Genomic DNA, 24,916 nt, shown 5'->3' with positions numbered 1-24,916 from the left:
ATAACAGTAAAATTCAGGGGTAATAAGTGAAATTTAATATATGATCAATAACACATTTTACATTTTTATTATAATAAATAGCAATTTAGAAATATATAAATAAATATTTATAGAACGGTAAACCCATGCTACAAAGGTTTTTGGTAGGAAATTCAGAAAACATTTTGTTCTGCCCTGAAAGAGCTGCCATCTCTTTCATTCAGAAATGACTAGTGTAGTGCAATCCAGAGAAAAGGGGTCTTATAGGTTTCTGGCATTAGTCACCATGCTCAACACCAAGTCAAGCATTTAAAAAAGGTCGGGGTGGGGGGTTAGGGTGGTGTAGCCTTTAGTGAAGTTACTGGCCTTGTTCTTCCAGCAACAAGTGGCACATTCTTCCTGGGGCCACTTCAGTGCTTACATACTTTGACAGCTTTTTTTGGAGAATTTATCCAATGTTATTCTCAGAGTCATATACCTTGTGTAGCATGGGCTTACTATACCTCTGAATGTATGGCTTTAGTTCTTGGTTGTGCTGCGGATGCAGGCCTACAGCCCGTTGTGTGGAAGCTGGTGCAGTGTTCAGCTCTGTGCGGTGTCTTGTGGCACAATACTGTGCAGGCTGTCGGGGGACAGGGAATCGAAGAGGCAGCACAGTAGCTTTGCAGCCTGCAAAAACAAGCACGCATCAAGAAAGCACCAGTCGCATTGCTCGTCTTAAAAGTGAGCTCTTTCAAGTTAAAAGGTAAATAAGATGGACTGTGTAGCAGCGTTGTCTTCTGTGCCGTGTTGCTACAGGACAGAGCTTGTGTGAGTGCAGTCGGGGGGGAGGGGGCTTGAGTCAGTCACGATCGCTTTACAACAGCAGCCTCAGGGCCTTTCCAGGCTCCCACGAGCTTGCAGCACCGAGTGGTCGAGCTATTTAACAACTGGGGATTCCAGATCATATAGAACATGGAAAAGTAATTTGTGGGGGAAAAAAAAATTCTTGCTGGGCTTTTCCATATTGTGGAGCTGGGAGGTGTCCCTCTGTTGGTTTCCAGGCTGTGTTTATCTGCCACACGTTGCTCTGCTGGAACCTTTCATGACCCTTTCATCTACTTGAAAATTGGTGACTATACAATACTAATGAAGAACAGCAGTTGAGAGAAAATGTTTAAAAGCTAAATACAAAGAGAGATTTTGATAGTTTTTTTTTTTTAACTTGCCTGCTTTTCATTGTAAGGATAAAGAATTGCCCTCCGCACATCCATCAGCTCGGGCTTCTCCAGACAAATACTGAAACAAAATATACTTTAAGATAGAAACAGGTCTTACATACATAACATGGCCTTTAACCCTCAGACTGAAAATTACACATTACATGATTACAGTTTTCCTCAACCACAAACTGTGGATATAGAACAATCAACAGGATTAGGTAGTCTGCCTTATTATTCTCAGTTACAAAATAAATCATACCCAGGATCAGGCTCTGAAGGTAAAAATGCTGAAATATGAAAAAGGAGTTTAAATAACAGCAAATGTAGTACGTACCAGTTCTGTACAGCCAGTTGATGGAAACAGATGAGACAATGCATGTCAAAGCAGAAGTGATGCGTGTTATAATGAGGTCTCTACCAACACATTAGATTACAGTTCCTATCTATTCCTCAAAACTGGTGCTTAATATTTAACAGAAACGCTAAGATATAAAAGCACATGGAAATGTACATTTATGTACTTGAATTCAACTTTTTCTGTTGAGAAGTAATTTATGGTAAAGCACACCAGATGTTACCTGTCTAGGATGGACTCGAAGCAGGTGACAGCATTGTCTCCCTGAAGTGCAAGGATCAGACAGGGGACATTGGCCAGCATGGCACTCTGAAAAGAACACAGGCGTAAGATCAAGACTCATCTGATCTTTCACGGCTGTTCTGATACTGGAAGGAGTTCCTGAATTTTTGTAATGACAAAAAATTGCAATGCTCTATATGAGGGCTATGCAACTTGTAGATTTTTCATTTTCTTTCACAGCAGAATTTCACTACCACCAGCTGCTTTATTTAATTTGGAACAGGATCTGTGTACCAGAGTGCTGGTTGTATTAAAGCACTGGAAGTATTGCGTGACCCTGTTGTCTGCCTTAGATTTGCACTTCCTAAACCTAGTTAGTTAAATTTGTTCATCCCAGATATAAAAGAGAAGGACACAGATGGCTAACATTGCTGGACACTGATGTGCACTCACCACCGAGGTGCTCTCCTGGGGTGACTTCAGTGCTTCTTCAATGAGCCTGCTCTGCTCGGTGTCCAGCACACAGAGTCTCCCGGCCACCAGGTGGCAGGCTCTCTTCAGCAGCTGCTCCACCAGCTCGAGATCGAGGGCTCGTCGGCGGGACTGCAGGAGCTTGGCTGGGATGAGCAGGCAGGTGGTCTGGCAGAGAGCGCTGCGCACAGAGGGCTCTGACACGCGCACACACACACAAAGAAACAGTACTAGGAGGGAACAGCAGCAGGTTCCTGCTTGAACTGCTGCCATAACACTGGGTATTTAGACAAGCACAGTGAAAATTGCAAGGTACAGCTATGATATTCTCTTAACATACAAATTTGACAATGGGAAACATGTAACATTTAGTTGTAAAACGAATGTTGGTTAGCTTTACAGTAGATTTAGTTAATGAAGTTTGCCTAAAGTCTGGTCCTGATAAAGGCAGATGCGTTTGGCTAGATACAAGAAGAACAAACCACAGTGCTGGGTAAAGTCCTGAAAACGAGCTAGATTGTCTTACCTCCCTTCAGTCCTGTGGTTGTGATCAGGGGTATGGTGTCAGTGTTTCTTGTGTGCAGGGCAATCCTGTAACTTTTTATTCGTTCTGTGCTGACAGTGAGGTCAGAGGTCACACATGGTATCTGAGAAAAGATACATTTTGTGATTAAAATCTTTCAAATTGTTCATTTTTGAAGCCAAGATCTATTACTGAAGTCTTAGTCTCCGACTGTGACAAAGGGTGACCACGACATTCAAGCCAGTAGTAATTTTCTTTAACGTTGAAGCCATAAACCAGAACATTTGCCATTTTTACAATTTACTTTATTAACAAGGCATGGTAGGCATTAGGAACAAACTAGATATGGTCTGGCCAAAATGTGGGAGAACAAACACAAAACAGCTGCTTAAAACTTTTATGAACCTGCAAAGTGGCCAGTAATACAAACTTGTTTAACAATTCATGATGTGATCATCTGAGACAAAAATCTACAAAACTAAGGGTGTATAGTGAAAACCTCTGGCTAAAGTAAAGCCACACTTGTGTTTCTACAATCCAGTCTTGAATATATCTTCTATAGGGGTAAATGCCCTTTAGGGTTGTAAATTATGTGCAGCCACAATGTAACAAGGGAAGAGCAAAAACCATTTGTTATTTTGCCTCGGAGAAACGCACCTCTTCATGCTTCATTAATGTGCTTTCCGCACAGCACAGGCCCTCAGGAAAGAACATCTTCACATCTGCGATTGCCTGAAGGTATGACCTGGAGCCTGGAACACAGGAAAACTGTTCAAATGCTCGGAAAGCAAGGTAGCAATACAGAATTTGTTTGGCTTTGGTTCATTTCATTCAAAGCAACACAGCTAAAAAACCTCTCCACAATTTAGCAATTAAAATTGGTCCAAATGCAAAACTAATGGCACCTGTGTGCCTGGTCCTTGCATGCATGGCAGCCATTGTAGACACAAATGGTGGGCACAGGGTGTTGATGCAACACCCTGGGAGATGTGCTTTCATTGTCAAAAGAATGCACCAGATTTATCTGCATTCCACAGGGCAGTTTTCATGCTACAATAAGACTGCAGTTCTGCTCACCATAAACTCCATTGTGAACCAGGTCAGTGCCATAATGAGCTCTCCACAGAAACTGATCCTGGGCTCGAGCTACACAGGGGTCCTCTGGTCCCAGCAAGTCAAGCAACCTCTTCACTGCATTCTCCCTCTGGAGCCCCAGAGCCAGGGAGGGGCCTGAGGTGAGGTACTGCACATGGGCGTCCAGAGCATCAGGCTTCTGCTGAGACAGTGTCACATTGAGGATATTGCTATTGCAGTATATTCATTAAACTCCAAAGCTGTTTAAATAACATACTGACATTAGCCCATTGACCTAATTCTAGAAAAATCACTTAAAAACATTGTTTTAATTGAATAGATGAGTATTATTTAGTTGTTTCATTTCTGTGTCCCTGGGGAACCTCATATTACCAACACCAGCACAGTGCAGCTCTCTTCTGTGTCTGTAATGGCGTGCATGTAGATAAAAAGGTGTACAGCTTAATGCAGCAGTTCAATACCCTCAAGAATGTCTCCATGGTCTATCTGAATTTGTTCCAAATTTCATTCAAGGTGAACAGTTTAAGAGAATTATTTAAATTCTCCAGCCAACTACATAGGCACTCTGCATTAATGGTCACATTCGTGATCTGATACCGCCGCAGTAACAGACCATAATATCACAAGACAGTGAATCAACACAACGCTGTCCGAAGACCGTCGGGGTGCCAAACCTGTCGCTCCGCAGCAGGCGTCACAGCAGCAGCCCTCCCAGTGTCCAGCACCACCAGCTTGAGGCCAACCACAGAGAAGCCGCTCTGCCGCACTTTGCTGAGGATCTTGCTGAAGGGGCGGCACCAGACTCCAGGTTTGAACAGAGCCACGGTGAGGAGGGGCTCAGGGTCTACAGAACACCATTACTCAAAATCAGCTCCCGGTTCTGAAGTTTGATTAACCACGCATCTAGCTAATTACTCTACATACAGGGTTTAACAATTGTGCTGCAGCATCAAAATCTCTTTTATGTTACTGTGAGATCTGATTTCAGGTTTGGGTAGGATGTCTTTGACATATTATTTTACAAAAAAGGCCTTTGTAATTACTTACCCTCTACCATGCAACTGAAGACAGACTCTGGCCAGTTCCTCCACTGCTGCTTTCCTAGCATAAGAAAATTTAAAAACTTAAATTCAGTTAAATTATTCCATCAGAGTATCTGCTTGAAGTAAATCCTTGCTACAAAGAAAATAAGGTTCACATTTTTAAAATGTAAAATCACATATTTTTCATATACACACGGGATTTAGAATAGATGTGTGTTTTTCACATCCCTGCCAACACCTAGGAATCAGATCAAAATCAAATCAAAGTTTGTTTATCAAATGCACAACAATATGGCGCGCAGCAGTAGTTGCTGGCAATGAAATGTCTTTTCTGCGAGCTCACGAGAATCACAAAAAGCACAAAATTGAGGTTACGTTTTTTTAATTGAATAAAACTCAATATGAGTAGAGCTACTATGTGTCTATGTGCTATGTGTCCTTGGTGTATGCAATATATACAAGTAGTGCAGTTATGCTGAATACAATGAAAACTGTGTCCATGGTCATTACAGGTGATTTGCTGAAGGAGCTGCAGGTTGGCTATTTAGCAGTCTTATTGCCTGGAAGTAGAAGCTGTTCCGTAGTCTGTTGGACTTGGACCGAATGCTTCGGTACCATTTACCGTTTGTATACTGTATACAGCCAGTATACAGTATAGGAGGGAAAAAAGGGAATCCCATGATTACCTGGAACAGGGCTGCACTTTCTGGGAGGAGGCAGGAATCTTAGTAATGGACGGGCACTGTGATCTAGGTTAGAAGAATTTCAGGGTACAAAAGTCAAACATCTGTATGATGAAAACTATGATTCACATGGACATCAGTTCCAATAGACAAGAACGGTGGAAACTACACAGTTTTGTGCACGAGTGTGTTTCCCTACATGTAGTCCATCATGAGCCCAAACAATGGTCAAATAAAGCCTATGCTGTGCCCTCTGTCTACTGGAATGTTTTCTCTTGGTCCCAATGTCTATCCCAAGTCTATTCATTTCTTTGTTCTGAAATTCACCTTTTCCAAACAGTTATTTTATAAGCAACCTATAATATTTAGAATTAGCAGATACCAGAACTACCAAAGGAATCGTCATACCATCTCTTGACTCATATCTGAAAACCACTTCTAGCCCATTCTGCAAACCCGTTAGTGCACTACGGAGAGTTAAAGCAGAACCTGGGAGCAGCTCTTTGTCCGTGAAGAACAGGGCAGCCTGGCGGAAGGCCAGCTCAGGGGTGGGCGACATCACTCTGTCCAGGCTGCCAGCAGTGTCTTTTAGCAGCTGCCGGAGGACAGCGAAAGCATTGACCCTTCTCAGCGCACAAACCAAGGCTGGCACAGATGCCAGTGCTGCTAAGCTGTCCCTCCATCTCCGGTCCCCCACCTCAAAGGGGCTGACCTCCCGGGCCTGGAGTCGCGTCAGCTCTGGCAGCCACTTCGTCGCCAGCAGCTCAAATCCCCCCTCATTGGGACCTGCTGGAGACAGGCATGACACATGGTCTACAGTTTAAGTCATTCAAATGTACAACAAAGGGCAATGCCTGCCTTTAAGATTAGTTTAGAACCAAGCTCTGTACATACTTGGCTTATTCAAACAACTGTATAGTAAGAACTACACAATCAATGCAGCAGAGCCCAGAAGATACTAACATCAAAGGTGTCCAGCAAAGGGCGCATGCACACCATCACAGAGTCACACTGAGGTACACTGAGGGCCTCTCAGGTGTGCTGTGCTTGTCCATGGGAACATGGCAGCCAGTATACAGTATATATTTTTTCTAAAATTGGTCTGTTGTACAGAGTGTACAATATGCAGTAGTTTTAATAGGCCAAATGACATCGCAAGTATCTTGTATAAGTCCATGTGAAAAAAGAAAAGATGAATACCACAAACGTTGCTTCACAGACTAGTTATTTAACAGCATCGCCAGTTAAATTACTAAGCAGTACTTCTAAACCATTTTTGAATGGATGGCCCCTTATCAAGAAATCATTCTCCTGAAACAATGTTTTAATTAAACATTACAAATGTCAGTTTGATTATTGTATTTATATTATACAAGTTTATATATATTAGAAAAGCTGACAAAGGAGGCCATTCAGCCCATCTAGCTGACTTGGTTGCTAGTAGCTAATCGATTTCTTTCAGCTGTTTTTTGCAAAGAGCAAATGGTATCAGCTTCAACAACATGGCTGGGAATCCTAGAAGCTAACTACAGGTGAATGGATGTACCACAAAACACTGTGAGAGCAGATTTGTTGCTGTTCTAGACTGGAGGGTAAAGGCCACCCTTGTAGGTGGGGATCCCAGGATAGTCTCTGAAGTCTCACAGAATACTAGTTGAGAAAACCCGATTTAAAATTAAATGCCACAAAAAGATTGCCTTCACAATGTATGTAGACTGATAGCATTCAAAGTCTGTGAGTAAACCCTGAACAACATCTCGACTGCTGACTGAGGATGAGGGTACCTGCTGGGCTGCCTGCCTGGGAGGCTTCTCCTCTCAGAATCTTACGCAGAAACTCCAGTCCAGAACCTTCAATGTCGCTGCTGGTCAGGGTCAAAATCACCACCTGCTCCACTTCAGGGTTAGAAGGAAAGCTGCACACTGACAGCATGTCCAGGTAGATACTGCCACCTTCTGGCACCGACCACATAGAGCCGCCTGCAGACACAAGTCAGAGTCTTCTTAGAATTATATGAATTTGTGTGTCTGTCATTGATCATAAAGACTCAGAACGAGTTTTTAAAATGCATAAGGGACTGCAGTGAAGATGCCATAGGGAAATTAAAGTCTGTGAACTGATGAGACAAACATTACAGTATGTGAAGCGGCTGCTGGATTTACAATGGTTTGAACAACGTTTGCAGAGCCTTATCTTTGGTACTGGGAATAGTGGAAACTCTGACTTACCCAGGCTGTGCAACAGGCTGTCACTGTAGCGCACCGGGTGGAAGCAGAGGTCTGGATCTATGTTGACGTCGGGGGGGAGCCTGCTGCCAATGGTTGACAGCAAACCCTGCTCTGCAAACTCCTTCATCAACCCTGTAGGAAAAGGAAAAGTGTGGGAATGGCATCCTCTCCAGTGCAGCAGCTCATTCCATCCTAAGGAAGGTTTGATGCAGAGGTCAGTAACCTGCAAGAAGGCTGGAACAGTGTCGCCAGGCATGCTCCCTTCTCAGGAGAACAATCAGGCAGTGGGATGGCAAGTCAACCTGGAAATCCTCCTCTTTTTCATTCGAAACATCCAGGAAAGGTGGAGGAGAGCAAAACACCAACACCTACCGATTCCAAAGAAAGCGAGATCAGGTATGTTAGATTACAGGTTTAGATTATTTTCCAATATGTTTTAAGGACGTATAGAAGCTTAAATTCACAAGCATTTTAAAATGAATTGTTGAACGTTAATGACAAAATATTGCTGCGATATAGAAAACTGCTCTGTTCAGAAGCACATTTAGGTTTTAAAAGCAGCAGTTGTCAGCCATAAGGGTCCAAGAAACCAGTCAACTGTGACAAACGGCGTGAATTTTGTTTTCCACTCCTGCTGCACTACGTTAATACTGTAAATCTAGCAATTCCTCTTCAATTTAATAATACGCACCGTGGTTCCCTTGGGTTGTAAGGACTAATAGTTACCTGCGGTCCAGTCAGCCCCAAGGCCTGGGCTCGTCTGGGAGTGAGCTGCAGCCTCTGCAGGCCTCGAATGTTGTAGCCTCGCTTGACACACGCGGTGAGGACATCTCCATAGCAACAAGGAGGGATGGCTGGAGACACCAACAAGAAGACGTCCACTATGTGGGAAGCAGAGGACACTGCTTTAGCCAAAGCAAGCAATAGTATTGGGACACTGACTTCTGAATGCATCAAATAAAACATAGCCTTTCAGAGCACATGTAAGCTTAGTTATGATTGATTTTTAGTCCAAGCTATATCATTAGCTGACAACTGGATAATCAATCTCCACAGATTGGCATATAATTGTCGGTAACCTTTTATTATTGTGATGATCAAAATTTGCCATCTCTGGTCGAGGAATTCCCGACCTTTGGTTACTAAAATGGTAATGTCATATAGCACCTCTGTAGCACTTTCAAGCATGAAAAAAGAACAATGGCCTAATTTTGGGACTCCTAGGTTTGGATTTAATAATAATAATAATATTATTATTAATAATAATAATAATCTTTATTTTATATAGCGCCTTTAAAGGTGGCTTCTCAAAGCATTTTACAGGATGACAATAACAATTAATAAGAAGACTACAACAATAAATAAGAAGATTTCAAAAGATAAGACAATTACAATTACAACAATAGAACAATAACAATAGAGGAGACCGTGGAAGGTGGTACTAAGAAGAGCAGAGGGGTGAAGAATGGAACCAGTTCAGTAAAGGCTTTTCTGAAGAAGAAGGTTTTGAGTCTGGATTTGAAGGAGTTTAGAGAAGGTGACTTTCTGATATCCTTGGGCAAAGAGTTCCAGAGCTTGGGGGCATGGCAGGAGAAGGCCCTGTCGCCCATACAATGTAGACGGGCTTGGGGGACAGTAAGGAGGGCAGAATTTGAAGAGCGGAGGTTGCGAGGTGGGGAGTAGGGCGATAATAGTTCAGACAGGTATTGAGGTGCCAAGCCATGTAGAGCCTTATAGGTGAGCATGAGGATTTTAAAGTCTACGCGCAATTTGACCGGAAGCCAGTGCAAGGACTCCAGGATAGGCGTAATGTGAACACTTGCACTAGACCTGGTCAGGATTCTGGCTGCTGAATTTTGGACATACTGCAGTTTGTTCAGAGTAGATTTAGATACCCCAGCGAGTAGAGCATCACTTTTATTTGAGACAATATTTCTAGGTTATTGCAATGATTCTATGCCATACACTGAAAATAAAATGCAAAAGATTTTGTTTGGTAAGCAACATTACCTGTGATTGTAGAGCAGAGAGCAGCAGGAGGCCTGGCTAAGCCTGAGGAACTTGCCATTCCATCACCACATTTCTCTTCTTGGGCGAGGAAGGACGGAACGGTGGTGGACCTTTGTGGAACAAGCAGCACAATGTAAGTTCCACACTCTTTGAAGTCTTTGACAAGACTTTGAAGTTGACACTCCTAAAGCACAATCATGCATACCCCTTCTCTTCTTCTGTGGTGAAGAAAGGGCGGTAGTGGGAAGTGGAGCTGAATACCACAAAAGCCCAGATTTGGGAAGCCATAAATGAAAAAACGAACCAATATTTCAATTAAAAAAAAACAGTGAATAGCAAAAGCCCTGACATTTATTGTTTGGCAGTTATCCAATGTGGTCAATCAAGAGTCAAGATCAATTGTAGCCAACATTCTCTGATGCCATATCCGTGATGCAGTAGTATCTACTTTTTGATCAAACCGCAATGCATGATCTCTAATGACTTGCCACCCAATAAACAAAGTGCTTGCTCAGTAGGGAATTCTTTCCTTTGTGCCTAAAGTTGTGTTTCTTGTCAAAAGCCTGAAGTAACATGATCTCCAAGATGGCATCTGGCATTCCATGCAGCCACACTTTGACTGAAGACTCTTCAGAAAGCACGCTGTACTCACCCATACCCTGGAACAGTTGTGCTATTCTGTGGTCCCGCGTCAAATGTTCCACCCAGTGGGACTCTCCCCCCAAACCAAATGCACAGCCCCCATTGGATACGACTGGCCAGACGGGGAGTGTAGAACAGGGGCCTGTCCGAGCTGGAGCAGTGCGTGGCGTTGATCGAGTTGGGGTCGGTCAAGCTGGCTAGCCGCGGGTCTGAGGGGCCTGTTATATCCAGCCACACTGCAGCAGCTCTGGGCCCTCTGAAAGCCAGGGCAAGGACAGGCTTGGGGGCACAGCTCTGCTCATACCCTGAGGGCAGGCATCCTGAAGCAGAAACACAGAGTCGTGTCACTGGTCACCCATGGTGTCCTGAGGCAGAAAACGTACCTGAACGGGCAGAACCCTCTTACTGTAGAAGACTTTACTTTGCTGCCATCTAGTGAATAAAATAAAGGCTTTGCATTGAAATAAAGGATTTTATTTAGTCTATTTTTTTCTCTCCCATGGCTTCTTTTTTAAAATTTTCATATACTGTAGTAGAACATTGCATTTCCAATCACATTCTTTGTCATGTTCTTAATTTAGCCCTTATTTCCTCTGTTTAGTTTTAAACATTGTGCCATCTGAGAGACATACTCATTAAATTCCTCTGCCATTGCACCAAAACTCTTTATTGCTACATTACAATGCCTCTGATGCCTCTCTTCACCCATACCATATAACAAACAGTCTCATTCAGAATCCTGTACCTGTGCTGTTTTTCAGCAGACTATGTGTTGGGTAGAGCAGACGAAGTCCACAGACATCTAGGTTAGAGCTCAGGAGCAGCTGCAGAGTGTGGAGAATCACAAGAGGATCCTCAAAGAGGGTGCTGTAGCCCACAGCCATGGCCACCTGGAAACGACACATACTGTAGTAAATAGGGACGGTGGTATGAGAATAGTCAAGTATCTGTTTTCATACATTTTCCACAGGAGATATTTTACTATAGTTCTATATAACTGTTCTGCATGAGTTCATGTTTGAAATGAACTTAATGAGGATAATAAATCATATTAGCAAACAAAAACTATAAAGTGTTCAGTGGTTTAAAATAATTTAACTCTAAAGGATCTGTATTATCAGGAAAAAAGTGATGATTAAGTTGGAAGTAAAACCTCCACTTAGCCTTTCAATGACTTTAGAGCTGCAGCACAAAGATGGGCATGAGTAGTCTCATCTTTCTAGCGTACCTCAGTATTGGGGTGTTGACTGTCTGCTGTTTCTCCTGCACTCTCACAGATCTGTCCTTCTATTTCCACAGTCTGCCAGTAGAAGCCAGGAGTCGTCCCAAAGGCCTTCTCTAGTGCCTGAACAATATTCACCAAGTAAGAATAGATCTCTTTGACACTACACTCTGAGGTTTAACAGACACCATTGCCATAAAGTTTAAAGAGGGACAGTTCAGGACTTATACTACAACCAGTTACCGAAGAACTCTTGAAAATTAAGAGAATGTGCCTGCAAACAGGGTGCTCTTCTTTACAGAACATTATGGGTGTCTGGAACAAGTTAGTTACATTAAATTTCCCAAGATCATTTAGATAAAGGCTAGATGAAATCCTTAGATGAACAGCATCAAATAACTAAATGAACTGTATTTGCTGAATTATGGTTTGCAATTTTTCTGCTGTTCTAGATATAGCAGGTCTCTGTAAAACACCCAAAACAGTCTATCAGTAAATCAGAGTACACCTTTTTCTATTTTAATGACAGGAGAAAAATAAACTCTTCTAACTACAACTCTATTGGCCATACAGTCCTTTAAAATGTTTAGAAATATGCTTACACCCCAGGCTTTGAGCTGGAAAAAGCCAGCATCTCTTACCTTCCTCTCAGGGTTGACACAGATAAAGCTGTCGAGGCGAGCAGAGGGCACATTGATATGCAGGGGGTATGACTGCTTGGCAAGGAGAAAATTCAGGTCCTGTGCCCAGGGGACAACAGCGTGCAAAGAGGTCTGGGATAGGAACTTGCAGACCCGCTGGTAGAACACTGAACTGCTTCTCTCCCCCTCTCTCTTCTGAAAACACAAACAATAGCACTCTTACTGTAAAGGTAACAAGGCACAACCACATCTGTAAGAGGTCATACGTGATACTTGTTATTGGATGTATTTAAAATGTAGCTTCCTATCATTCAAAAAAGATAATTAGATACCTGCTAATAACACTTTAGTAGCATAACGTCAAACCATATGTTTGTATTGTTAATACAACCCTTTTTTTGACGCACGTAAACCTTTTCAGAAAACATACAGTATCAGCTTTTAAAAATTGCACAAACTGCACCACGTGAAAGGACGTATCCTCTCATCCTTTATAATAATCAGCAAGTCAACGACTATGAAAAAAGGAAGCCAGATAAAACAAAAATCTTCCGGGATAATTCTTTTCTGTCAAAATCTTTTCATTGTCCACTTTTCAAAAACATGAAATAGTTTTTCTCATAGGTGACATTAGCTTCTGCGACATCCCATCAAATGTACAGATACTGTACCTTAAATCAAATTATAGCAAAAAACGTTGTTGTGGAACATAGCAACAGGCCAAGCAGGCTTATGTGCTCTCCACTAAGTTAAGCAGAGCAATCAGAAATGGTTCTGAATGCCAGGTTAAGTAAGTCCCGTTAACAGTAGGGTTTAATCGTTTAAACCCCACTGGTTAAATGATTGGGACTTAAGATAAAGTTTCTGACTTCATGGGCACGTAACCCCAGCTGAGCAAAGAGGAGAGTCCTGACTCTGTGTCGCCTGCTGTGCTGCAGACTCTCTCCAGGCGAGGCAGCGCACACGTATAGCGCCAGGCCGTCCTCTCTCCACAGCTGCTGCAGCCCTGCCACCCAGAAAGGAGGGTGCAGCTCTTCTCCAGCACGGCCAAGCGGGCGCTGGCCCACCTGTAAAAGACAAGTGGAATCCAGTCTTCGTTTCCCACACGAGGATCCAGGGATTTTGAAATGCTCTTCCAGTCTGTTGCGTTTTAATGTCGACAATGACTAGACCACCATTTATTTTGCAGAAGTGGTCGTGAAAATCTAACTGGGTATTAACTGCTGTGTTTGTGACAGGGGTTCAAAGTTTTGGCTGGCTGGTGTTGAAGGAATACAAAATAATTTTTTAACAGACGAATTGTTCCGTTTAATTTTTCTTATGAATAACGTCGAGCCTGTTTAATTTAAGGGTTAAGGATTTTAATTACAATTAAGGCACACAAGTTAACAATGCTGCTTAAATGCTAGTGCGGGTATAGGTTTTAGAAACTGTTGCTCTCCATTATAGCATAATTCTAACGGTCAGTTCTTAGAAGATTCAATCTGAATACAAAATCAAGAAGCTGAGCATATCACAGGCTTCCATCAAAAAACATTGAAAAGTCTTGGAACAGGACTACCAATTTGAAAATATCCTCAACATGGGCTTTGTCAAGACATATTAGGATCAATAATAAATATGACCTGAGTGGCATGGTAGTGTGGCAGTTAATACTGCTGCCTCACAGCTCTTAAGGCCTGGGTTCAAATTCACACTGCAGGGCCTACTCATGTTCTCCTTGTGCTTCTGTGAATTTTCTCCCACTTCCTACAGACTTCCCGCCTAGATTAAATGGTATTTCTAACTCATGCCTGTGTCTATTTCCCTGTAACAGACTGATACCCAGCCAAGGATGTGATCCACCCTCATACCCTATACTTCTGAAATAGGCTTCTGGTCGCCACAGTTCTTACAAGGAATAAGCAGCTTTCTGATAATGAATGGAGGAATAATAATGACCCCTAATGTTTTTGATTTATTGGTAAAATACTCACCAAAGACAGAAACCATGCCACCAGAGAGTTGTACACATGGGATCCTGATAACGCCATGTCAAGAGTTTGGCCACCGGTCCGACCACTAACTGACACCTGCCCAAGACTGGCCAGGGACACAGTCAGCAGGAGGGTCTCTCTGTGTTCACTCTCCGCAGATAGAGTGCTGATAGAAGGCAAATATGAGGCCTCCTTTAAAAAGATAAAAACATAGTTTAGTTACAAAGACTTCTTTTAAATAGTGTCCTGTATTCTTCGACACATTACAAAGATGGACAATGTAGCAAGACCAATTCCTATGCTTAACAGAACTGAAAGGACATGAATCACTAGTCTTGAATAGCAAACGTTATGAGAGCCCTCACTACAAGAATTCAAACCTCCTGAAAGGTAGTGACCCAGAGATTACCTGACATTTTACACACAGGGTAGTGAGAGCTAGGAACAAGCTGGCTAGCCCTACCATTGAAACAAACGCCTTGGGATTCTTCACAAAAGAGCTAGTTGAACTCCTTGTATTAATTATTCAATTCAAGTCAAAATACTTTATTCATCCCAGGAGGGCACTTTAAGTCAATTAGTCAGCAACCCATTTTACTGCATGGTGACACTGGCATCCTCTTGCTTGCATGCTTCTTCTGTTCTTTACTAGGCACAATCTCTCTCTCGAATAATCCAGTATCTAGTTTATTTCATGAAAACGTTTTTAATCACAAAGAATAAAATGACCAGATCTACAGTACCACGGACCTTCAAGTGGTACCAAATTCTGGGCCTTGACCTGCTGCAGCGTCCCTTTGCCACCGACTGCACTGGTCTATTTAATTATCTAGAGCAATTCAGCAGGTCAATCTTGCTATGGCACCTTGAAACAAAGATATCTTTATCTAAACCTGAAAATGCTTTTAAACTAATATACATACAGTTAATCCAGTAATGAGATCGTTTATCTTAATTGAAAGTTTGAGTTGCAATATAACAAAGAGATTGTGCCTCATCTGCAGGAAGCAAGTTTAAACCTCTTGTGGCAGAAAACCCGAGATAAGACAATCACCACTTTAATTATATTTGCTTCTGGACCAGGAATTTCCACTCTGATGAGACTATCGAACAATTTCTACCCGATTACTAAGGACAGTTTCATGAGGACGTGATAGTCCTCCTTAATTTTGATAGATTCCTAGACAGACCCAGTCAAGAACTGCAGCTTCTCCACGTTCTAGACTCTGTGCATTGAGCATTGCTAGAAACAACAGCATAACTCACATTGTCATACAGTATGTTAGTACAGTGAGCAGCAGGCTGTCTGCCAGTTACTGATCGCTTTGGTTTGAGGGTTTCCAAGTGTTGGTGAAGCTTCTGTCGACGGATATTCTCTTTTTGTTGCTCCCTGCGCTCTGCGTCCTTAGAGGCTGCAGCACTGTGGAAAGCCAGTCAAACACACAACTGGAAATTGTTCGTCTACATGCAAAGCATTAAATCTGAAACCCATCTTAGTTCATCATCCCCACTGTCTAGGATGATGGTGGCAAATGCTGATGCATTCATGAGCACCAAACCTTAGCAGAAAACCTGATTCAGATCTAAAACAGGGACAAAAATTCACCTTACAATCAAAGCACAAGGCCAAAGCTACAGTGGATTGGCTTAAGAATAGAAAGTGTTTTTGAAGGACTTGAATCCTTTTGAGAATCTGTGAAAAGACCTTAAAAACTGCTGCCCATAAGCAAACCCCAAGTAACTTAAGCATGGAAGCAAATCCGCCAATTTGAAAGCTGACAATGACTCGTGGCTGCCCAATGACTTCATTATTGAATGAATACTTCAATCAACATATTTGATTTTTGCTCTTTAGTTCCATTGACATTTATTGTAACTTTTCTTACTCTTAGAAATCTTAAGTTTGAGCATTCAGGTTTTGAATAGAATATTAAGTTTTAAAAACATGAAAATGTTATTTTGGAATTTCACAAAATGGGACATCCTAGGGAGCGTCTGAACACTTGCAAGGGACTGTAGGGTTCATTGGGAGAAATCTTACCCATTACTATTAAGAGACCGAATAATAATACAGGAAAGTACCTCTTGTTGCCAGTGTGTGTCTCTGTCAGCTCTGGGCTGGCTCTCTCCATACTGAGCAGCCTTTCTTCTTGCGACCTGTTCTGCTCACTCTCTGGGCCAGACTGGGGGGGTTTTACAGCTACCCCCTGAGGCTGGGACTCTTCCTCACTCGTGCTCTGGGTTCCACAAGGCTCCTTTTTTCTCCTTGGTGCTCTGACCTGGAGATCTTTCATCCCGCCAGCGGTGTCCTGTCGTTTCCCACTGGCTTGTGCAAGACAAGCTTCACTCCTGTTTGTTTCACGTAGTTTTCTGAGCAGCAAACACTTTCCTGTGAGTTTACTGTGAAAAGAATATGGATTAAATAACTTTGGATTCCAAAAAACACAGGGAAATACAGGACTACATTTCAGAAACTGTTTACTCTTATAAAATGAGGCCCCAATATCTCTTGACTACCACCCCTCAGAATGTGTACTGTAGCCCTGTTCTGTCCTGTTCCTGTGGAGTTCATAAAGAAATTACGGAGAACGTGCAGGAGATATTCGAAACAGATACCCATTTTCTGTTGGCCTTGGCCTTGGGCTCTCCAGTGGCTTTGCAGAGAAGGGGTGTTTGGGAGGGTCAGGGTTGCGGAGGTCAATGTGGACTGTGGGAGAGTCCTTTCGTCTTTTCACCTGCAGCTCGGTCCAGTATTCACTTCTGACACACAAAGAACAGACCCTGTTCACTCTATATTATTACATTTTATTTATAGCTAACCAACAACACGCCAGCTATTATTTCGGCAGATTTTGTTCCATAATTAGTGACGATGATCAGACAGCAATGAATGAAATAATTTACAGTGGCTGTACAAACTTCATATCAGCCTCATGAATGGACACCCGCCATGGCACACAAATTTGCCATAAGCTGAACAGTAACATTAAAACAATAATTGCACTTAATATAAATGTTGTGTATAATGTAAGTCACTCTCAAAAAGGGTGTCTGATATGCACGTAAATTAATCACTTTTTAATTGTTCGATGGTATTTGACATTGATTTTTTTGCCCTCCTATAAAGCCTGCTGGACTGGGCCCTTCAGGATCAAGAGTGCACTATCCTGCTTGAGACATCCTAGATATAACTGGAAGCGTTTATCTCATGGCTATTTATTATAGAGACCACCCTTTCACCCCAGTCTCCTAAAGGCACATGTTTATTACCGGAGATCTGATGGACATTGAGAAGATGAATTCTTCAGCTTCACGGATAAGCGGTCTGCATTTTGCCTCACACACAGGGCGGTCAGCTTCTCCATCAGAGCCCCCTCTGCCTTCTCCACAGCACTGTCTGAGGGTACTGAAAAGTCAGCTCATTAAGTACTTTCCTTTTAGTACTGGACACACAAATTCACAAAGAGAGAGTAAAGAAGACATTTGAAAATGCACAGCATACTGAACATATTGAGTGTTGCATCACCTGCAAAGGAAAAAGTAAGGAAAAGGTTCTGGGTTTCTGCATGGAATTAACTTTTACTTGTTCCTATACTGAATGTAGGCTCATTGTCATTGACCCTCTGATTTCTACTCTAATTTGTGTTTATTTCAAATTCATTTATTCTCCTATCACTTTGTCATGCAATTGCATGAAGTAGTTAAATGTTTGTCTTAGCAGATCCTTATCTTACATCAAGTGTTAAAAAATTCACAGCTTTCCATCAAACTGTTTATAGAGGACATCTACTAAATGAAAATCTTTCCTGGAATGTGTTAAGCCCTTAAAATGTACCTGTTCCATCTGCGAAAGAACACTTCAGTGATTTAATCTCAATTTGTCAATACCTGTATTTGTTTCAAGAGTTGTCACATCTTCTGCAGATGAAGCCAGATGTCCATTCTGTTTCAGTGTCTGTAAAACTTCGTCTAGGTCCCACTGCTCAAATGACTAAAACCAACACAGGAAAGAAGAAACCGTCAATGTGTAGCTTCTGATTCAGTACATTTATGAAGTAGAGAATAAGCTCCTAAGATTTTAGTTCCATATCATCTACTTTTTGCACACCCGAAAATAAACATTTGGGGCATGTGAGATAATTATATTTTTTTCTTATGGTGATTTCTGTTATGTTAAAAATGGACAAATTGTACTACAATTTACTGTTGGTTAAGAAAATTAACCTATTCTAAGGGGGCAGTATTGTGCAGTTGTGTATCATATCTCCATACAGTATATACGAGCCATCATGGATGCAGAGGGTGATCTCATTCATTCAAAGCATGTTATTTTCCATTAGAGCGTGTGCCCACTAGTCCATTCCGGGTGTGCTCATGCTCCATGGTGTAATTTCACAACATCATTTTTTGAATAAGCCACCTGACATTATAAGTAGCCCGATTCGACAGCTGCCTAATAAATCTGCTGGATAACTCTTTTATAGCACAAAGTCAAATCAGACCACAGGTGTCACTCACCTCCAAGGATAAAACAGGAAATCCACTTGATGGTTCAACATTTGTTTTCCTGGAAGGCATATCCTGCACAGGACCATCTCCACTGTTCTGCACTGAACAGTCTTCTCCAGCACTGTTCACAGAGAGGTTAATCTCAGAAGCTGGAAAGCTCGGTATTGTGGCACAATTCCCAGAAATCCTGGGCCTCCTGGCTTGGCTGGTGCCTAATGTCTCACCCTCCTGAGCTCCAACAGAGACACAGGCAAGTGAAGGGGATTCTGCAAGTCTTAGGAACGCAGCAGATGTGTCAGCATTGGTTTGATGGTTTGTCGCTGGCTCCTCTTCCCTTGCTACAGCTGGTCTTGCACTCAGGCTGGAGTTGATCTGCACTGACACTGCTGTTGCTGCCACATTGTGAGCTTCAAAGGTTCCTGGCACCAGGTCATCAGATATCTTGCAGACAAGTTCATCTTGGGTGCTCTGAGGGGATGGATTGTCCTTGGTCCAGCACTCCCTAACAGGCGTCCTAACAGATTCTAAGAGCTCCTAGTGCAGTGACAAAACACAATAAAGGCCTGTTATTTTAATGGCCACAAGAAAACAGGAACACATCCTTTGCCTCTGGCTCTCCTACCAATTAAATGATGTTTTACTTCAAATCCAACAGTCTTACAAGTATCGATGCAAGCAAGATGTTATTACCACAAATACCACAATCTTATTCCCTTAATAATAGAGATGATAAGAAAAGGTTCAAATCATTCCTGCAGCCTTTTTCTCTATGCATACCTCCCGTGTTATACTATGTGAATTTTAGAACTTTACATCTGAAGCTCCTATGATTCCAGCTGCTGGGCCTTTTATTACTAATAAAATACTCGTATTTTCTTCTAAAGCCAATATGGACAAAGGTGTTCGTCAGATAGAGATAAATCTACAGAGATAGCTAAATAGACAGCCGTACATAGGCGTTAAAAATAAATAAAGGTACATTTTAAAAGAGGTGCGAATCAAAATAATTTCCTTCATGGCCTTCCTAAAATGAAGACGTTCTAATGATGGGTCATTCAAATTACCTCGACCTCCGCATCCCCCAGTGACAAACTGTCAGGATTCTCTGGCTGTCCAGGGAGGAGAGTGGCTGGTGTTCGGCGAAATATCGGCACGTCCTCCTCACAGTCTGACTGCAGCAAGATGAACAAGACCCAGAGGATTCGGTTTCAGAAGCTGGGTTTCTCGGAGCCGGTACCACACCAGCCCCAAGTACTACCACGCAGCCACCACGACCCGCTTTCCTAAAAACCAACCCGGTGAAGCCGATTCTCAGTTCATCACCCAACAGTCTCGGAGTGTTTTGAAGGAGCCATAATCAACACTTTTAGATTCATAATAATAATTGCTTACACTTATATAGCGCTTTTTCTGGACACTCCACTCAAAGCGCTTTACAGGTAATGGGGACTCCCCTCCACCACCACCAATGTGCAGCCCCACCTGGATGATGCGACGGCAGCCATAGTGCGCCAGAACGCTCACCACACATCAGCTATCAGTGGGGAGGAGAGCAGAGTAATGAAGCCAATTCACAGAGGGGGATTGTTAGGAGGCCATGATTGATAAAGGCCGATGGGGAAATTTGGCCAGGATGCCGGGGTTACACCCCTACTCTTTTCGAGAAACACCCTGGGATTTTTAATGACCACAGAGAGTCAGGACCTCGGTTTAACGTCTCATCCGAAGGACGGCGCCTGTTTACAGTATAGTGTCCCCGTCACTACACTGGGGCATTAGGACCCACATGAGCCACAAGGTGAGCGCCCCCTGCTGGCCCCACTAACGCCTCTTCCAGCAGCAACCTTAGTTTTTCCCAGGAGGTCTCCCTTCCAGGTACTGACCAGGCTCACACCTGCTTAGCTTCAGTGGGCTGCTAGCTGGGAGTTTCAGGGTGATATGGCTGCTGGTCATATTTGAACAACTAATGGTTTCTTCCACACTGAAATATAGAAAAGAGAAGCAACATTCCAGCTGTTGCATCTTCTCCACACTTGAAAACAAAAAGGCGAAAGATTTTAATTGTTGGGCCTTCTTCAAGTGTAAAGAAACCCCAACAACCAAGAGGTTCCGTTTCACCTTACTGTCAGATTAACCTTGATCTGTTCCTTTTGCAGCAGAAGCCTGTCTGCGCAAATCCCTACTCAAACTTTTAATTTGGGTACCTTTTTAGGTTTTGCCTTGTAAGCGAGAGACGGTCACAAGAACGTGTTTGCTGGAATCAGGCGTGATGCATTGAGTGGCAGATCTGAAGAGACAGATCCCCTAATGGAAAGGGCAGGGTGAACAAAATATTTTTCTCGAATTATACTTAAGGCTCTTTGTTTTCGATGTTGTAGTATTTGTTGTTGTTTTTTTATTGAAAAACAGTTCTTAAAATAAACACCATAAACAAATCACAAACAACCAAAATACACATTATCAATAATAACAACCGAAGTCATGTCAACCATGGTTACCTTTTCCTTTTAACCCTAATTAATGGTCAAAGAATCTTCAATAGACTCTGGTTTAGTTAAATTTCTTAATTGGCTTCTAGGTTTAGGGTGTTGTTTTATTAACCGGATTTATTGTAGGCCTTATACTTACGATTACACGCTCGAGTTGAAAAATTTGTGTGGGAGTCTCTTTCAAAGCCAGTGAAAGGACGTGGAGGGCTAATTCGACAAACAGCAGGATTGAAGGGCAAGTGAAATTTATTTAATTAGCGTCCCTAGCAAACTGCTTGAATGCTTGAGGCAAACAGCAGCTGAGGCGTTAAATAGGACGCTGCTCAATTTTACAGACTTTTAACGTTTTCATCTAAGATGCAGCTCGGCGAAAGGTAAAGTTAAAAGGGTGTCATGTGAAGATAAAAAAAAAACACCGAAAACGGGGATCCCTTTTATGTCATTCATTTTAAACGCACAATCAGAAGTAATGCTGCAATTGGAGACGTGCAGTTAACCGAAAACTGTGCCAGATCCAATCCGCTGTCTGAGAGTGCATTAATTGTACAAATCGTGAAACATTTCATTACTGATGAACCAAGGGCAATCTCTTAAGACCTCTGGTCGAAAACCGTATGCTTGGTCACAAGACTACATTTTACTGTAACTCTTGAACAGAGAGTTACCCACAGTAACTTCGTGTATTAGGTATACATTATACAATACTGCAGTGGTAAACCACTACAGGGGACAGCTACCTTCGGGTTTATACTGACCCATTGCTGAAAATAGAGAATACCGATACACAATACCCTTTACCAACTCCAAAGGGTCCTACTGAATAATAGCGTCTCACAACTTATCTACAAAACTGTTCATAACCGTAAATCGTGCTGCCCATGGTCTTACTCCGGAGGAGGTATCGGAGTCGAGGGAGGGGATGAAGTCCTTCACGCTGGCAAATATCGAGTCCCAGTCCGGCCGGGCACCGGGGCGCTCCGAGCTCATCTTCAGCAGCTGCCGAAGGAAATCAGTAAATCCTAAAACACTGATCACCACATTAACAACTGCTGCACACTACCCCCCCCCCAAAAAAAAGTTAAAGAAAAGGGTGCTAACCACGAACGTCATCCCCAAAACAAGTGCATACATTTTAACCGACAGCACGAAGTGCCCAGTGAGCAGCTCGAATGACGCAAATGCAGGCAGTTGAAACAATTTTAAAAAGGGTGCGAGATGTGTACCTTAGTTCTTCAACACGTTAAAAACAGACGCAATATCATGAGCTGTGTTTCGCCCAAGTGTCCGATAGCATTTCCGATGTTTTAACACGCAGAAAGTCTTCAACAGAAAACTTACAGCCGCAGTCACTTCTTGCAATTAACACACGCAGCTGCGCAGCTTCTCGGTTACCAAGGCAACACAAGGTGCGCCACTGCGCTTCCCAATCCAGGAAATGTATAGAAACCCAGTTTCTAGAGATAATGTATTACTCCTTCACTATAAAGATGCTAAATACCTATTGCTGGCTAAGCAGGCCAATGTCTTTCATTTAAGGAATGTCAATTTATTTTACTCCTTTCCTTTAAGACTCTTTATTAAACACCCTCAAACTAATTTACAGTTGTAGACACTGCAAGGTCCTTCAAGCAAAAAAAACTATCTTTCGTAGTTATTTTTCTAAATAAAAATCCTAGGTTATTATTATTATTTGTTTTTTATTATTGCTTTAAAAAAATCCAGAACTACATTGCGTATAAAAGACCTTGTGTCCGTTAATTTCAAGATATTACAGCAGGCTCTTGATGTCACAAAAAAAATACTTTGGATTGGATATGACGCAGGGTCATCGAGGGGGCCTCACGGGAAATGTAGTTTATTGCAGATTAGTTCCTCCCTGTAGTTCTTCAAAGTGAGAAAAGGGAATGACTACAGATCCCAGCTTTTAAGGAAAGCAATTTCCTGGAGCGAAGGTGCAAATATACGAGTGACTTTGTAACTTGGGTTTGTTTATTGAGGTGGCGAGTGGTTGATCGGCAAGCCCTGAAACGTCCATTACGTGGAGATCAGACAAAGACCACAGCAAGTTGAGTGATAAGGTATTTAATCTTTTTTTTTTTCTCGAGGCTACACGGAAGCATTTTCACGGATCAAATGCACTTGTGATGAAGTGTTTGACGGACAGCAAGAGGGTAGAGTTCGGTACATGGAATTAATCGATGAAACTTAGCCACTTGCTTCGAGACTCGACTTAGTTCGGGGTCCATTATTTCTTTTCCGATAACCAATCCAGGGTCGCGGGAACTCCGATCCCAGCCCGACACACAATGGGCAGGATTAGTACTGGACGGGATGCCTTTCCATCGTAGGGCACGCATACATAGTCTCTCTCGTACACATAGGCGGAAAATTTAGAGATCCCAGTTTACATACTGTAGACAGCTAATCTTAAGACTGCGAGAGGAAACCAGAATACGCGGAGAAAGTCCACACGAACAAGGGAGAGATCATGCTAGCTCCACACAGACGGCATTTAAGACCAGATTCAAACTCGGGACGTAACCATTGCGAAACAACCGCTATACACAGGCGCTGCATTCAACTTAAAATAGCTAGGGGACTAGACGGTCGCACAAAAATTGTATGTTTTTCTTAACCGAAATGTTAATTAGATGTTCACAAACAAAGCTGATGATTGAATTTGTGTGAAATCGCACCACAGATACACTGATAGCACAAAATAGCAGCAAGAAAAAACTTCAATCTAAATATTACGACCAGATAACCGAAGCTTCTTGCCAGTATTTTATTTGTAGCATCGGAATTGCTACAAATTGATATGAATTACTTCATATCATGTTACTTTTTGTCTGGCTTAGTGCGAATTAAGAGAGTGAAAAACTGTACGTTTTCCAATTGACTGGACCCCACTTAGCACACTGACTCTTCAACACTCTGTGACATTGTGGTCCACATGGAAGAGTGCCACCTTAGTGGTCCACCAACACCTCTTACCTCAGCATCCTGATTCTTCCTGGGTGCCTCCCATCCCTGTACTTACTAACCAGGTCCAGGCTTGCTTCAGAAAACAGACAGGTTCAGGCTGCTTTCTAACAAAAATCAGCAGAAAAGGAAAAGCAAAAATCAGCCAAACTCAGTGGCCAATATGGTGGTATACCAAGTGTCTTCTAGATGGTAATTGTGCTGGTTAATGAACACAGCCCGTGGGTGGACTAGGTGGGGGTTCTAGGGGGTACTGGGGGTAACGGCGAGGGAGAGCACCTGGTGAGGTGCAGCCTGACTGACGGGCCGATTTCCCCCATCAGGAGGATGTCGGAGCTGAGTGACGAGGCCAGCGAGACGGAGCAGCTGGGGGCCAGCCTGTCCGTGTGGCTGGGGGCGGCGCCGCTCGTGCACCCCGAAGAGCTGGACGTGTCGCTGGACCTGCACACGGCATGCTCCATCGGCCAGTACGACGTGGTGGCCGAGTCCATCAGCAGGTGGGAGTCGGGCCGGGGGGTTGCTGAAGCTTGCCCCAGAGGGGGTAGGACATCGGAGGATCTTTTGTTTTTTATGCTATTCTGCTATTCTGTCCCAGCCAGCAGACATCCACAGAAGAGCGCGTTTTAACCTGCCTTTGTAAAACT

General features: G+C 42.8%; 2 protein-coding genes across 9 annotated transcripts in view; one reads left to right on the top strand and one right to left on the bottom strand.

Annotated features, from left to right (window-relative positions):
* Positions 1–12: 12 nt before the first annotated feature.
* LOC107078976 (dynein axonemal assembly factor 8) lies at positions 13–24,349 on the bottom strand. 6 transcript variants are annotated; one of them, XM_069180748.1, is made up of 31 exons: positions 24,285–24,349; positions 22,152–22,286; positions 19,866–19,973; positions 18,811–19,335; positions 18,181–18,283; positions 17,563–17,698; positions 16,909–17,052; positions 16,375–16,692; positions 15,559–15,712; positions 14,293–14,484; positions 13,231–13,383; positions 12,317–12,511; positions 11,682–11,798; positions 11,199–11,343; positions 10,464–10,773; positions 9,812–9,921; positions 8,528–8,682; positions 8,025–8,169; positions 7,802–7,933; positions 7,358–7,552; positions 6,063–6,362; positions 5,577–5,639; positions 4,895–4,948; positions 4,522–4,691; positions 3,830–4,025; positions 3,410–3,504; positions 2,756–2,876; positions 2,212–2,426; positions 1,760–1,845; positions 1,188–1,257; positions 13–648 (listed from the first exon to the last, which is right to left on the bottom strand). In XM_069180748.1, exons 2-31 carry the CDS (start codon positions 22,275–22,277, stop codon positions 562–564), a joined length of 4,920 nt encoding a protein of 1,639 aa, XP_069036849.1. In that variant the 5' UTR covers positions 22,278–22,286; positions 24,285–24,349; the 3' UTR covers positions 13–561. The 6 variants fall into 6 exon arrangements, with proteins under 6 accessions (XP_069036849.1, XP_069036850.1, XP_069036847.1 ...); XM_069180749.1 differs by lacking the exon at positions 24,285–24,349 and adding an exon at positions 22,514–22,955 and having other exon boundaries at positions 6,063–6,359; XM_069180746.1 differs by lacking the exon at positions 24,285–24,349 and adding an exon at positions 22,514–22,954.
* Positions 23,210–24,916, top strand: part of anks3 (ankyrin repeat and sterile alpha motif domain containing 3) — a 14,403-nt gene continuing 12,696 nt past the window's right edge. Inside the window, exons 1-2 of one of the 3 annotated variants that reach the window (XM_015360008.2) lie at positions 23,210–23,368; positions 24,596–24,769. In XM_015360008.2, coding sequence (XP_015215494.2) covers positions 24,600–24,769 — 170 coding nt within the window. In that variant the 5' untranslated portion in view covers positions 23,210–23,368; positions 24,596–24,599. Of the gene's footprint in view, positions 23,369–23,401; positions 23,472–24,595; positions 24,770–24,916 lie in introns of those variants that run through there. The other 2 variants (XM_015360009.2, XM_015360010.2) reach the window with 2 other exon arrangements.

The sequence above is a fragment of the Lepisosteus oculatus genome, chromosome 19 (assembly GCF_040954835.1).
Source record: "Lepisosteus oculatus isolate fLepOcu1 chromosome 19, fLepOcu1.hap2, whole genome shotgun sequence".
Classification (NCBI taxonomy): domain Eukaryota; kingdom Metazoa; phylum Chordata; class Actinopteri; order Semionotiformes; family Lepisosteidae; genus Lepisosteus; species Lepisosteus oculatus.
Note: the sequence above shows the minus strand (reverse complement) of the source record. Positions and strands in the feature narration are given on the sequence as shown.